Consider the following 14,775-nt stretch of genomic DNA (forward strand, 5'->3'; position numbering starts at 1 on the left):
TCCGGATCTGACCCTGAAAACTGCATTTTGGCATTAACAGTGACTTCAGTAGGACCACTTGTGCGCGCAGAGACGCCCGTGAAAGACAGTTTGCAGGACTAAGTCAATAGAACAACTGCTTTTCCAGACATGCTGGCTTCCTTCTCAGTCAAGATACTGCGAAGTAGGGAGACGAGGGGTTCGGGAGCGCTTCATCACCGCATCCGAGTACCAGGGGTGATGGAAGGCAGTTTGCGACCATCACAAAAGGCATGCAGGGTGTCCGGATCCCTTCTGCACCCCTGAAGGGGCGGCCGAGCGGCAGATACAGAGTCGCGGCTGGGAGGGAGACCCTTCGGCCCATGTGGAAAAGCCGCTTTTCCGCGAATAAAGGGGGCAGGCCCCCGCGGGCGCTGCGGGCGCGGAGAGCGGCACCCCGCAGCGCCGGCTGCCCGCGGGCGTCCGCGCAGCCTGCGGAGGGCGGCGCTGCCCGGCGGGGCGGCCCCGGGAGCCCCCGGCCGGGCCGGGCCGGGCCGGGCTGGGGCCGCCGGCGGCAGCAGCCCGGGCCAGGAGGCGCCGGCAGCGCGGGGCGAAGCGGGCCGGCTCCGCGGGCGCGGCCGCCGCGGGCGGACGAGGCGGGGGCCGGCGGCGGGGGACAGCGCGGCGCATTGTCTGCCCGGCGCCCCCGGGGCTGCGTGGGGAGCGGAGCGGGGCCGGCCCCGCCGCCCGTGCCTGGCTGGAAGTGAAACGCGCCCCGGCTGCTCCTTTTTCTTTTCTCTTTCTTCCTTTTTTTTTTTTTTTTTTGGAGCCTCCAAAAGGCTCACTCGCCCCTTTCATCTGCCGCCGCGGCCCAATGGGAAGGCGGAGGCTGCCTGCAAGTGGTCTAATCTCAATGAGGTGTCAATCACGTTCCCCGGTGGGTGAAGTAAGGTCTTTTGTAACCGCCTCTGTCTTTGGGAAAGAGAGGAGAGAGGAGGAAGACTGGAGCGGAGAGGGGGACGCCGGACCGTGCTGCAGGAGAGGAACTGAGATTTGATCTCGCTTGTGCGTTAGCAGGGAGAAGCGGAGCACATGGATTTCTAAACACGCTGGGATTTTATATATCTACACAAATAACAACAAGCGAGCCCTGACCCTACTGAAAACAGTCAAATGAATCGTAATTGCAGATCAATGCAGAGAGATGGGGAAACTTCACTCGAAACATGGTTAGTTCCTTTCACTTGCTACTTCCTTAGCCCCTTCCCCTTATTCGGATTTTACTCGGTTTGTTGCTGTGATTTTATACTGGTGTCTAATGATCTTCCTTTATTATTTCCCCCACACACTTTCCTCCGGATCTGCCTAGCTGCCGTTTGTAAACCCAGAGAAAGTCCAGAAGGTAGGGATGGCTCCTTACTGCTAGTAACTTTGAACGCCTTCCTCCGGTCCCTGCGGCTGCCCCGTCCCCCTGCCCTCTCCCCTCAACTTTCCGCGGCGGCTTGCGCGCTGCCTGCCCGCCCCGGCCCCGGCTGGCCGCGGGGATGGCCCCGGGGGCCGGGCGGGCTCTGCGGGCGGCTCAGCGGCGGCATTGTCTCTTCTTTTCTAGGTGATAGTTTTGCGGTGAACGCCTCTCTGGCTCGCAAAGGGCTGGAGGACTGGATGGTGAAGCAGAAATACTCCGGGGGCAGCAGCAGCGGAGGCAGCAGCTCGGGACTCCAGCAAGGCTGCCAGCACCGGGCTGTGTGCAGGCTCTCCAGCGCCAGGGTATGTCAGCTTCCTCGCTGTTCCGCCCCCCCCGCTCCTTCTTTTTGAAATAGGGAAAACCAAAAGCTCTTTCTACATCCCTCTCTCCCTCCCAAGGACCGGTTGTGCAAAGGAAGGGTTTTCTTTGCCTTAATGTTGCTCCAAGGGGCTGCCCCGTGGGTGGTTTCCTTCAGTTCTTTGATGAAGTTAGGAGCTGCAGAGCAAACTTGGTGCTGGTACAAAAGCCAGAGGAGTAAGGGGACCTGTCCACTAGTGTCTGGGCAGTACGATTGGAACAAAACCCTTCACAAACAGGAACAAACAGAGAATCTCTGGAAAAAGCCTAGCACCCTGCCAATGTGCACAAGCTTATGAGCCCTGATTGGTGCACAAGTTTGTCTGTGACATTTTGGCAGAGGAATTCAGGAAAGGAGAAGTCCCCGAAGAGTATATTGTTATTTATTTGCTCTTTGCTAATAATGCGTGGCTGACTTTCTCCATAAGAGTTCCTGCACATGTCACTTGTCCTGGCTGGTACCACACTGGTTACTTTCCACCCTTTTTTGTTCCTTCAGTCCTCCCGTGTAAAGCTGGGCTGGAGAAAATGTTTAAATTGCCTTTTTTTTTTTTTTTTTAAAAGGTTGCCTCCTTAAACAAAAAGGCATGATGGGAGGTAAACAAACTTAATAATTCTTAGGTATGATCCTCATAGTGTTTCAGGGTATGAACCAGAGCTTATTGATGTTTCCTGAAAGACTCCTATTGACTTCTGTGAGCTTTGGATCAAGCTCTGAAAGCTTCATCAGTGGAAAAGTAACCTGAGAGATGGGGAGATTGGAATCTGTGCTTCCCAGCAAGGAATGTGGCTTTGAAAGCAGAAGCAGAGCAGGGCCACCAAACCTCCTGCAGGCTCTTCGCTTTGTTAGCCACCAGTTTTATTGTCAGAAGCCTGGACTTCTCGCGTCTCGGGAAAAATTAACTCGCAAGTGGAGAATGCTTCATTTTAGGTGGGGTATTAAAGTGTGTAGAAGATGTGTAGAATGGGAAAACCTAATGATGACTTTTTAGATTCCACCAGTATTGTATTTAAAGGAGGATAAATTGTTTGGGAGTCATTAGAAGTAAGGTGAAGGGGCTAAGATATTGATCTAAGTGTTTGTAATTGATGAGCATAATCAGTTCATGTTCAGCTTGCAGGTATGGTTGGTTGAAGTGATTTTTATTGTGCTTTACTTGGAGACGTGTCCAAAGAAAGTTCTCATTAATAATGGTACATACATGTATGATACAGATGCAAAGAGTAAAAACATGTGCTTTTAATTATTTTTCATTATCCCCATTTTTGTGAATCAAGCTTTTTAGATATGTTCTACCTTTCACATATATATTTTCTAGGAAAGAAGCTCAACTCACCAAACTAAACATGGGTTTAAAATGCAAGAGTTAAAGGTCAAAAACTCTGATTTTAGCTTTTTGAAAAATATTTTCTTCCACAAAGACAGTTGGCTTTCTGAAAAGAAAAGAAAAAAATCTTTTGTCAAAGATACTTTGCTATCCACAAAACTCTTCAGTTTTCAGTTCCATGAGGTCTGCTCAGCTGGAATGACAGTAGAACAATATTTCTCCTCTTACTCAAGGTGTCCTCCTCATGATAGGTCAGCAATTAGCAAGCCATTAACTAAAAATTAGTCTATAGTTTTACTACATTATAAAACTGTAAATAGGTTTAAGTACATTTAAAAGCACTGTTCCCATGAGGCGTTTTACTGTCATCCTGATAGGGCTGTGTCTGAATGTTTGAAAATATTTGCAATTTATTGCCTAATATATTTGGTAGTATCTGTATGCATATATAGCCTGCTAATTGATTTAATTTACTTGTCATCCTGTCACAGGCACACTGTGACAGCTACATTAAAGTTCCTTTAAAATATGAACTTTTGGTAATATGGAAGGGTGCATTTCTAATCCTACATTGGAACCAGATGTGCCATATGTACAGTCTTTTTGACAAGGATTATGGAGTCACAGCTATTGACTCCATAACTGAGATTGCATGACTGTTTCTCTTCTGAGATCTCTTTGATCTCTTGTATAATTATAGCAAGATACAGAGCAAATTGTAGCCTAACCTCTTGGTTTTTCATTCACCTCAACGTGTAGAAATACTGGTCACTTCGACTAATGGTTAGTCATATGGGGTTGTGTGGGACAGTTGTGTATTCCCCAATAATGTAGTACTATTGCACTTCAATCAGCTAAGGGCTCTTCTCCTTACTACTTCAGAAGTCCTCCTAAAATGTTCAATGAGTTTACAAGGCTCTGTGGAATGGTACAGTTTTATTGTGTCACAGCTGAAACTTTTTGGCTTCTCATGAAAACATGTTTTTTCCCCTGAAATAGGTCCTAATTGCTGCATTTGTGACTTATGGCAGAAAGAGTTAGATCAAACACTGATGAAAATATCTCCGTTCATTTAAACTCAACATCCAGTTGAGTTTTAAAAAAAAAAAATGGTCTTAGAAATAATTTTCCTCCTAGGAATCCTTAACCAGAATTTTGTTGACGTACTTCATTAGTATGTAGGGCCCTATTTGGGAAATCCAGTGTACTTCCAAAGTTGATGGGAGGGGAGAGCTCTCAGTTGCTTCCAAGTCGGAAACTTCAAAGATTTGGATCATTTTGATTGGAACTCGAATGCAATAGTGAAATTTGACTTACATTGCTCTCTGTAAGCCAAAAATTCTGTCTTGGTTGTAGTTGGAAGGCTGTTTTCCTCAAGAACAGAGACACTGAATTGTTTTGCTGAAGTTAGTCATCCAGGGGAGATGACACTGAAGTTCAGGTGGATTCATGTAGTGTTTTACAAGAGGAATGAGTGACTAATACAGGAAAGCAATAAAATTTCATTTGTGCTCCTCTCTAGAATGATTGAACTTAACAATAGTTGTGGAGGGGAGGTCTTTACGTCAGTTCACTCAAGGGGTGTTTGACACAAGGAGGGTTCAAGAATACAACACCTTTCCTCTTCCTAAACTGAAGTTTTGTGAGTTTCTTGGTTAGAGCAGGCTTCTCAGCTGATGTGTCCCGTCCCTGTCGTGTCCCGTCCGTGTCGTGTCTCCCTACCTCCATTCACTGGAAGAACAGTAATTAGTGTCCAGCTATTGCCAAATGCATCAGTCACCTGAGAAGGATCTCATAGTAAATTGTTGGGTGAAGGCATGAGCCCAGCGAAGGGGAGTGTATCTGAAATACGCACTTCTGGTGTGTATACAACTTTCTGTTCTGGGCTAAGAGCTCTGATCTCATTAAACCGTTGCCACCCGCCCAGCAGGGGCTGCTCTGCTCTAAATGTTTTAATTACTGTGGAGGCTGAGGGCTGGGCTGCAGCCTTCCACATCATGTAGAATTAAAGAAAAAAGGAATTTTGTTGCATCCATGAAAAGTATGAGGTCCAGAGTCATCTTCTAGTTTCAGAGCTAATTGAAACCACTGGGGCTGTAAATCTGTTAGAGCAAGTGAATGCACTTCTTTTGCTACTTTATGAATGAGTTAACTTGTGCCCAGAAAGGTTTTCTGACACTGTGCATTATCCTGTATAATTCTTAAGTTGAAATTTATGCAGTGTGTTTACTTTTACAAACTATTTTTGGAGATCAATATTGTTTGCAAATATTCATGTATTTATTTCACTGAGATGTAGTTCTATGCTAGAGGGGGAAAATATTAAATATGACATTTGCTTAGTTCAATTTACTTTTATCTTCAAAATACGGAATTTTACTAGTCTCTTGCGCGTCTCATTGAGATCTGTGCTTGGGATTAGAAAAAAATCTCATATTTTTAATTAAAATTCAAACCAGCTCACAGTGAGCCAAGTTGTAAGTAATCATTTTAGGTAAAATAGTAAAGACTTTAGCTTACCACTTCTGCGGGGCTCTTTAGTGCTAGTGATCCTCATGTTCAACCCTAATTAATATTAGAGTTGCGTATCTGGTCTGGGAATAACAGAGTATGAAATGCTGAGGCACATCACTGCTTCAGAGGTGGGGCTTGCTCACCATTTGTTCTGTGCCTGTAACTGCCAGTGACATTAATGGGCATTCCTTGAATGGCTGAGAGGAGACTACGCCAGTGTCAACTTCACTGCTCCTCTAGCATAATCGTTCTTAAATTTAAAAAAAAAAAAAAAAAAAAGCCCTTCCCAATCCCCCACTGTTAAATAGCGTGTGTGTGTGTGCATGTAAAAATACATAGCCTTATGGAAGACACAGCTGGGTAGGTCATTCATTCAAAAGGAAAATAATAAACAGAAAAGAGACTTTTTTTAGTGGTCTGTATATACTATGACTTAAAGGCTGTTGAATTGGAAGATTTAATTGTAGCACTATTGGGGTCATCTCATGAGTAGAATGACATTTGAAAGACTGCCTTCTTATTGATATGGTGATGAGCAATTAAAATTTCCTTGGGTGCTATCTTGTGTGACTGCTTGAAGCGATTTTTTAAACCGAAATATTTTCAAGTACATTAATGTCAATATTGTATAGATAATTATTTGTATTGACCCTGAGGATTGAAAGAAACAACACTCAGCAGTGCCAGATATTGGTATGACAAAAAAAGTATTTTGATATACAAAATATTGTGTATGGCATTTAAAATAAAATTTCCAAACTTTGTATTGAAAGAGAGAGAAGCAGAATCTTATTTAGTGTTGAAATTTGGTGCCAACAAACCAAGATAATTTAATCAGTGGTGCACATAGTATGTCTTGACAGCGCTGGTTTGGGAAAATTATGATATGAATATTAACAATCAAAGAGTCTCTGAAAGTATTAGTGCCATGGTGATGAGATTAGTGAATTGGCCAATACTGTAGCAGAAAGCTGGATTCCAAGGGAATTATCCTTGAATGATACCAGTTGGTGCAATTAAAAGCCACAATTCAGTTGCCATATGGAAAGTGTTAGGCATCCTTACATGGTTTCAAAGCTATGTGCCGGAGGTTAAATTGACATATGAAGAAAAGCATAAATTAAATATTTTGTGTTATGAAATTAAAAGTTGACTTTGCTTGAGCCATATGGAGGAGGTGGATGTAAGACAGTCTGTATTTCATCAGGGCTTGTTTTATAGGTGTTTCAGATTTAATGTGGTGCACTTTTAATTTGGCATGTTGATTGGAAAGCTGAATGGCTCGTGAAGTTTCTGCAAACAGTCTTGTTAAAGTAACTTTTTTTTGATCTCTAACAGCCCTTTTTCTCCCACCCCCTCTAAAGTGGAGTTACTTAGGTTGATGTTTGTAAGAAGGAAGCATATTCTGTGTAGTAGCTGGGTGAAATCCTCATCTAAGTGATACAAACTATGTTTCTTGGGCTACTGATAGACCCTCTTGGCTTAGTGAAACCTTAATTCTTCTGAATGAGAAGGCCTTGGTTATGGAGTGTTGGTTGATGAGAAGCTCAACATGATCTGGCAATGTGCGCTTGCAGCCCAGAAAGCCAACTGTATCCTGGGCTGCCTCAAAAAAAGCGTGACCAGCAGGTCGAGGGAGGTGATTCTGCCCCTCTACTCTGCTCTCATGAGACCCCACCTGGAGTACTGCGTTCAGCTCTGGGGCCCCCAACATAGAAGGGACATGGACCTGCTGGAGTGAGTCCAGAGGAGGGCCACAAAGATGATCAGAGGGCTGGAGCACCTCTCCTATGAAGACAGGCTGAGAGAGTTGGGGTTGTTCAGCCTGGGGAAGAGAAGGCTCCGGGGAGACCTTATAACAGCCTTCCAGTACCTGAAGGGGGCCTACAAGAAAGCTGGAGAGGGACTTTTTACAAGGGCATGTAGTGATAGGACAAGGGGTAATGGCTTTAAACTGAAAGAGGGTAAATTTAGATTTGATATAAGGAAGAAATTCTTCCCTATGAGGGTGGTGAGGCACTGGAACAGATTGCCCCGGGAAGTTGTGGATGCCCCATCCCTGGAAATGTTCAAGGCCAGGTTGGACGGGGCTTTGAGCAACCTGGTCTAGTGGAAGGTGTCCCTGCCCACGGCAGGGGGGTTGGAACTAGGTGATCTTTAAGGTCCCTTCCAACCCAAACCATTCTGTGATTCTGTGGAGTACATTTTCTTCTGTAAATTGGGATGAAAAGTAACAACAGTATGTTATATTCTTTAATGACTTAAATGTAAATAATGTAGTCCAGACTTTACACTAAAACTTTGGTTATAACAAAAATGGGAAATTTGTAGCACGTGATTGTCGACATATGGGAATGTTCTTTACAGCAGCATTCATTAACAGAAGGGTTTTCTGTAGGTTTTGTGAGGTCTGTAATAAGACCCAGGAGGAGCTTGGCAAGTGGCTATTTGTAGGCACCCTTCAGAAGATGATCTTAGTTGACTTTTATGGTTTCTTTTGAATTGGGTTATGAACAGAAGAAAGAGAAGTCTCTTGGGTATTGAAACTTTATAAGAGCTAGTTTTTCCAAAGTTGGGGAAATAATTGTTCGGTGGTGATATTTAAATGAAAATGGAACATTGCTCCCTGTGCTGCAGATGTTGGCCTTTATAGAAATCCTTGTGGATGGATTTTGTTTGTGAATGTCACATCAAAACCTGGTTGGAAAGTAAATGGTAGATGTTGAAATGTACAAAATACTTGAAGTATTTTTTTGTAACTAAACCACTTTTCTAGTTAATATACTAGTTACTCTGAATACTCCGGAGTTTTCAGACTATGTGATATTTATAGATATCTTTTAATGGAAAATGAGGTATAGTTTTAGTTCAAAAAACTAATGTGAAGAAATGGTCAAATAGACTTTCTCTGTGAATTTATTTAGTCATATCTGCCAACATTGGCAGCAAAACTAAGCTTGTATTTACTTCTACAGAGTAACTACAGCTATGGGAGACTGAGTTGGACTGTATTCCATTCAAGAATTATTAACCAAGTTCCAAATGCAAAAATCTTCATTGTGTCTGATTTCTGAGCCAGCAAAGCGTGTTTGTGTTGGAATATCTCATGACATTTGTCTTGCAGGGGTGGAACGCCAGTGGTGTTAGCTGTGGTGAAAGGGCTGTGCTGGTGCAGATACTTTTACTACTGCGTAATCTAAGAGAGAGGGGAAATGACTTGTGTAGGTTCAACTATTGCTGTCCTGGTCTCTCTGCAAGGGGTACAGCCATACAGTGCATTTGCTTTTTGTAAACTTCGGGATTTATTGTCATCAGAGCTATATGGCATATATTTTGTCTTGTAATTTGCAGAATACAGATGACACATCTGAACGTGTGAGGCATCCTTTTTCAAGTTGGAAAGTCCTGTATAGTTAGTCTTGCACGTAGACAGCTGTCATGTAACTGCATGTCTGCTGTTTTATAAGGACTGGTCCATTGGCTGGTCATGAGAGTTGGCATTCAAACAGGCTTGTATCTGCAAGTCAGCGTTCAGCCAGATTCCTTAATACCTATATGTCTGCGTCTCACATGACCTGATATGTGCCCATCATATGTGAGAAATACTTCTGGTTTAGTCATACAGAATCTAATCGTTTGAGGAAGGAAACAATGCAGTCTCTTGTTGGGAGGTCCTATAACAGCTGTGAAATTGAGTACCACTGATTTTGTTTGTGTGGTGTGGCCTATTGTATGTTGTAGAGCAATAAATGATCCTATTGTTTTAGTCTATAAAACTTTTGGTGGAGTAAATCCTTTTGCTCCTCAGAAGACCAGACTGCGGCCACAGGACACTGAAACGCCATCAGTGCCCAAGAAGCTCCTCAATGGCCAAGAAGAGCCCTGTAAAAATACACCTAAAAGATCCCACCACACTAACCCCTTGGCAGGGATAATGGAAGACTCTGTGGTTCCCTGGTTCAAACCAAGGTCCCTGCCAAATGTACATGGGAAGGAGCTGTTCCTTAAATCTGAAGCTGCTGTTAATAAAACCTCATGCTTGTTCACAAGACTTAACGGGCAAGCAGTATTTTTGCTTTTTGTCAAAGCTCTGAGTTTGATAATTTTCTCTGATAATCCTTCTTGACCTGAAAATTCAGTGGAACTCTGAAACTCACTGAGCTGACTGTGAAAGGGTGTCGTCTTATACCTTCAAAAGTGCCATCTACCAGTCTTGCTTTCGGTTGTAATGGATTTGGATTTAAATGCAGGCTCCAGTGGCACTGGTCCCTTACATCATTTGCAATGAGAATCCCTTGAGAATGTGAGATCCTCCCTTAAAATGTGGGAGGAGATTGGTTATGTTTTGAGCAAAATTTGCAGCAGAGGACTTTTAAAATGCCTGGAATTTTCAGCCATGTATCCTTGGGTTTCAAGCTAACAAATGCAGGCAGTGTATGTTGCTTTAGCTCAGAGATGGATTGGCATGTGGTCAGAACAGTCTATGCACTGTCCATCGAGAGAAATACTTTGTGTTTTGCGATTAAGGTGGAATTTAATACATTTGGGGGCATTACTGTGGCAGCTTTAAAGGGATTAAGTATATTGAGGTTCCTATTAAAGTATAACATTGTGATTCAAGATCTGTGAAAGAAAATCATGCATGGGTGTTTGATCTTGGGGTGCAGCCACACATGCTGTGAGGCATAAAATAAGGGGATAGACTCAGTAGGGAAGTGACAGAACAAAGTACTGTCTTGCAGGAGAAATGGGATTTGGGAGCAGCCTCGGATCTTTTGATCCATACTCTGATGCGAATGATAAGTGGTACGGAGGTGACAGATTTGTCTTGGGGGAGGAAGGAGAATGGTGGGTAGTGTGTCGCATTGCCCTCGGAGATAGTTTGCTGTCTGATTCCCTAAAGGTTTGATAGTGGTAGGTAAGGACTAGGATGCTTCTTGTTGTCCTATCTTAAAAATCTTTTATCATTCCAGGACGGTTAGTTTCAAAAGAGTTTGGTAAAGAAGGTAGTAGCTGTAAAGCTAAGCCTTATGCGTTAAATGCATATAAAGAACAAATGCCTGTTTGGGGGAGTGGGAATTTTCTCTGAGCATAGAGTGCCCCAGTCCTGAGCTCACAGAATAACAAGCAGTCTCTGTATTGCATAAGATGCTGCGGTTAAGCCTGTATCAGTGTTTCAGTAATAAACTACTCTTTTTTGAAACAATAAATAATAATTTCGCTTGTGAACTTTCCAAGTCTCTCTCTGTTCATATAGCGTACGTGTGTATAAACTACAGACGCTCATTCCCCTATAAAGAGAGAACATCATAGTCTAGCAAACAGAATATCTGTCATTCCAGCTGAGCAAAGGTCTAAGGCAATAACCCAAAATATCCTGGAAGAAATTCTAAAAAGCATTGAAGAAATCAATCGTCTGATCCTAGAAGAAGGTCTTTGATGTAATCCTGGTAAGTTTATACTGGGAGCCTGCCTGTTTCTTTATGGTCAGCCCTAGACTTTCTATATGAAAAGTGGATCAAATAATTTCATATGCTTCTGCTTTAAAAAAAAGATGGTTGGTCGTTTTCTAAAGCATACACACTGTTTAATGTAGATTGTGGCTTTTAGCCGAAGCCCAGGTGGGGAGGAAAGGCTTTTCAAAACAAGTACTTACAGAAAAATAAATAATACTTTGATATTTTCCCATGGAAAAAGTGTGCCTCATTTAGCCATCTTGAATATTTAATTTTATTTTGAGGATAAACTTCATAGGTTATCTCAGTTAAAGCCATTTTTATTTATGCAAAGCTTATGTGCAAGGTCTTGTTCCTGGTGTGGATATGTATGTAAAAGGAGTTTTTCAGAATACCATAAATAAATTACTTTTAAAGGTATATTTTTAACTAACTCAGTACAGTTAGGTAAGTCTGTTTTTTATAATCTTGAAAAATTCTGCAGTACTTCTCTGTTATGTTTTGATGCGAAAGCCCTGCTGTAATCGAGGGGAAACTTCTCATTGCTTTCAGTGGTTTTGTATCGGGTTCTCTGCCACATCAGTGGAGGACGGGGGAAGGTTCAAGTGGTGAGACTAATAGTCTTTTTATCTAGCAGCTACATTGCTGGTGGAATGGCAATGTATTTTCCCCTGCAGATGCAGTTTACCTATCTGATCATTTTATGACAGGTTCACAGAAGTTCTTCCCAGTTGTAATGCCACTTAAATTCCCATTTGTAATTAACAATGTAATTTTGCAGATAAATTTAAAAAGCATGTTTTGAGAGAGGCTATTCCCACAGCATGGCTTAATACCCATTAAAATACCACATTTTTATTGTATGAAGGTGTGTTTTATCTAATTAGGTTGGTTTGTTAAAGTATTGCACCACAGTCTCATTCTCTTTTTTTTTTTTTTTCTTCTACTCTAAGGCTGTTTTTAATCGTTTATTTATGACCAATAGGAAGCACACAAAATCTTTAACCCTGGACTAATGCAGAGCATAAAGAAGTAAATGAGAGCTTTTCCTGCCTAAGCTATTGTACAGGGCTTTTCTTTGAAAGGCAGTCACTCTTGGATTAAAACATGGTGACGTCTAACAGAAAAGAAAGGAAAAAAAAAACAACCCAGCATTTGGAAAGGAAGTACTGTATTCATTGATGCTACATAGACTTCATTGGAATTTGGTCATCAACCTTACCATGGCACTCTTTTCCAGATGTGCTGTTTCTTTTTTTTTTTAAATGCAATTTAGAAAAAAATGAATGAAATCAATTTTTGTGAGAACTGTGTGATGAAAGTCAAAAGTACAGCACGTTGAAGTAGCTCTGTGTCCTTGGACACTTGCTGTTACGGAGGAGGGACTAGCTAGACTGCAGCATGTAGGTGTTGCCCGTGCTTAGTCAGTGAACATACATGTGCTGTTTAAACACAGAACAAACCTCTGCTAGAACAATTCACCCTTAATCTACAGCCACCTCTGATTTTCCCCATTTTGGAAAGACGGAAACAGAAGACACTGCAGTGGGAAGCCCCCTAGATTTGCCAGTAAGTGAATAACAGACAATGGGTAGTGTCCTGTGGGAGCAGCAAAAAGTCTGTGAGGTCCCTTATTAGCTCTGCAACAGTAATCTGACCCTCCTCATGTGTGTTTCTGATGGCAACACCAACAGTCCTGGTCTCCTCAAAAAATGAGGAGAATTTCACCACCATTGGGGAAAATAGGAAAGCTTGTCAAATACAGAACAGAATGGTTAGACAAGAAAAATGCTAATGTCATGCCTTTAGGGATATGTTTTAAGCAAGGAAAGAGTCCTGGCCTGCTGTACAGTCAGAGTGTCTCCTAATGTCAGCAGGAGCCCTAACCCAAAGACAGGGTGACACTTCTTCCTTCCACGCTCTCGGTAGACATGAGGTCTACTCAAAATCTGCTGTTATTGCGTATCAATTCCAATATCCAGTAGTATTAGGAATGGATAACCAGTTCTGACTTCAGTTAGAAATATGTACAGAGACTCTTTTCTGAGAGGCGTGCCAGTCTGAGAGACGGGCCAGATCAGGGGTAGGATTTGGCTTTAAATTGTGTTGGCACAGCTTACTGATGCCAGCGGGCTGGGTGCTAATAGCTGACAGAACTGGGTGGAGGGAAGTAACTCAGCTGAAAAAGCAGTCTTCCGATGTTCGGTCTCATCTGTCTGTAAAGGGAGGGAGGAGAGAGGGGGGAAAGCATATGTTACCTGGACTTAGCCATCCACAGCCAAGAATCTTACTTCTCATGATGATGGTGATGAACAGTGAGTAATTAGTACAATTAGTACTTTGTGTCATACCCGGCTGCACACCAGACTATATTGTAAGTTTTGTGCAACACTGGTTTGCAGTGGCCCTTCTTGCAGGGTGATGCCTTCCTTCTGTAGCCGTGCTGCTTTGTCCAGGTAAAGCGCCCTTTCTTCTGTTGACCAAGTTCTGCTTACAGCGGGGTTTACCCAAACTTCATATGCCTGTTGGAACCGCCTGCCTGTGTTGTACAGAGGGTGAAATGGTGCAGGTTTTGCCACACAGTTTTTTGACTGTATGCTATTGGTAGGACAGATTTTGGAGTGAGGGATCTTTGTGGAATATAAAGGGTTACGTTGTTGAAGTTACACAGGCGCCAATCCACTGGCACACCGCAGGTGATCTCGGAGTGAATGTTGTTTAAAGCGCCTGTCCCACGGTTTCACAAATGTGCTCTGACCAGAGGATGTTTTTCTAACTTCAAAGGGCTTCTCAGGCTGGCTCGGTGCCTCATAGACTGAGTCCACAATTCCTCTCTGCTCGTGATGTGTTCTAACCATGTGTGATTTTTTTTGGTATGTGATGTTTTCTTAAAGCAGCATTGACCTGTGTTCAAGTGAAACTTGCTCTTAAGCTTGTAAACACAAACTTGTCATGTGGGCAGTTTTCATCTTAACCTGATGTATTATTTTTTAAGAGCAAGAATAGAAATCAAAACGGGGTGTAATTTATAGGGAGGGGAAAAAAAAAAAGAAAGAAATAAACTTGCAGCAGCCTTTTGGGTTGCACCATCCAAAGCCTTTTCCTTGAAGATCAAGGTGTGGGTCCTTTGCTGGCCATAAGGAGAAAAGCATATTTCCACCTCGGCAGTGCTGGTGTTACAGTAGGTTACTTTGTCTGAAATGTGCCTCTGCACAAGGGGTGTGCAAAGGCGGAAAGCAGGGCAAAAAGCAGTAGAAAGAACCTAGGACGCTTATCAGTGACCCGATTTTTTCCCCCCTTCCCTCTCCCCATTTAGCAGTGTTATATTAAAATAAAATGTTAGGAACATGTTTGTATGTTTTTAAATATTAAAGGTTTCCTTTTCTTCTGTAGTACTTTGTAGTGTAGTTTTCTGAAGGGGATTATTTTCAGGTTAATGCAAAATACACTTTTTTTTTTTAATGCTGAGAATTAGAAATGACCGAGTCTTTGTGGGCCAAATTCTTTTACTGTTGAAGTCCATTAACTCTCCATTAACTCCGCTGAGAGCAGGATTAGGCCCTGAAATATCTGCTGAGGTACACTATGCTATGTTAGCTATGGTTGTGAATCTGCGAAGATCTTGTGTTCCACTAAGTTGCATTGGTGGGCACTGGTTTTTGCAATATTTGTGCATTCATTAAGGCTAGAAAAAGTT

General features: G+C 42.7%; 1 protein-coding gene across 2 annotated transcripts in view; it reads left to right on the plus strand.

Moving 5' to 3' along the window:
• The first annotated feature begins 902 nt into the window (after positions 1–902).
• Positions 903–14,775, plus strand: part of NKD1 (NKD inhibitor of Wnt signaling pathway 1) — a 112,278-nt gene continuing 98,405 nt past the window's right edge. For both annotated transcript variants that reach the window (XM_076349281.1, XM_076349283.1), the window contains exons 1-3: positions 903–1,187; positions 1,328–1,360; positions 1,568–1,725. In XM_076349281.1, coding sequence (XP_076205396.1) covers positions 1,163–1,187; positions 1,328–1,360; positions 1,568–1,725 — 216 coding nt within the window. In that variant the 5' untranslated portion in view covers positions 903–1,162. The remainder of the gene's footprint in view (positions 1,188–1,327; positions 1,361–1,567; positions 1,726–14,775) is intronic.

This window comes from Aptenodytes patagonicus, chromosome 11 (genome assembly GCF_965638725.1).
Source record: "Aptenodytes patagonicus chromosome 11, bAptPat1.pri.cur, whole genome shotgun sequence".
NCBI lineage: Eukaryota > Metazoa > Chordata > Aves > Sphenisciformes > Spheniscidae > Aptenodytes > Aptenodytes patagonicus.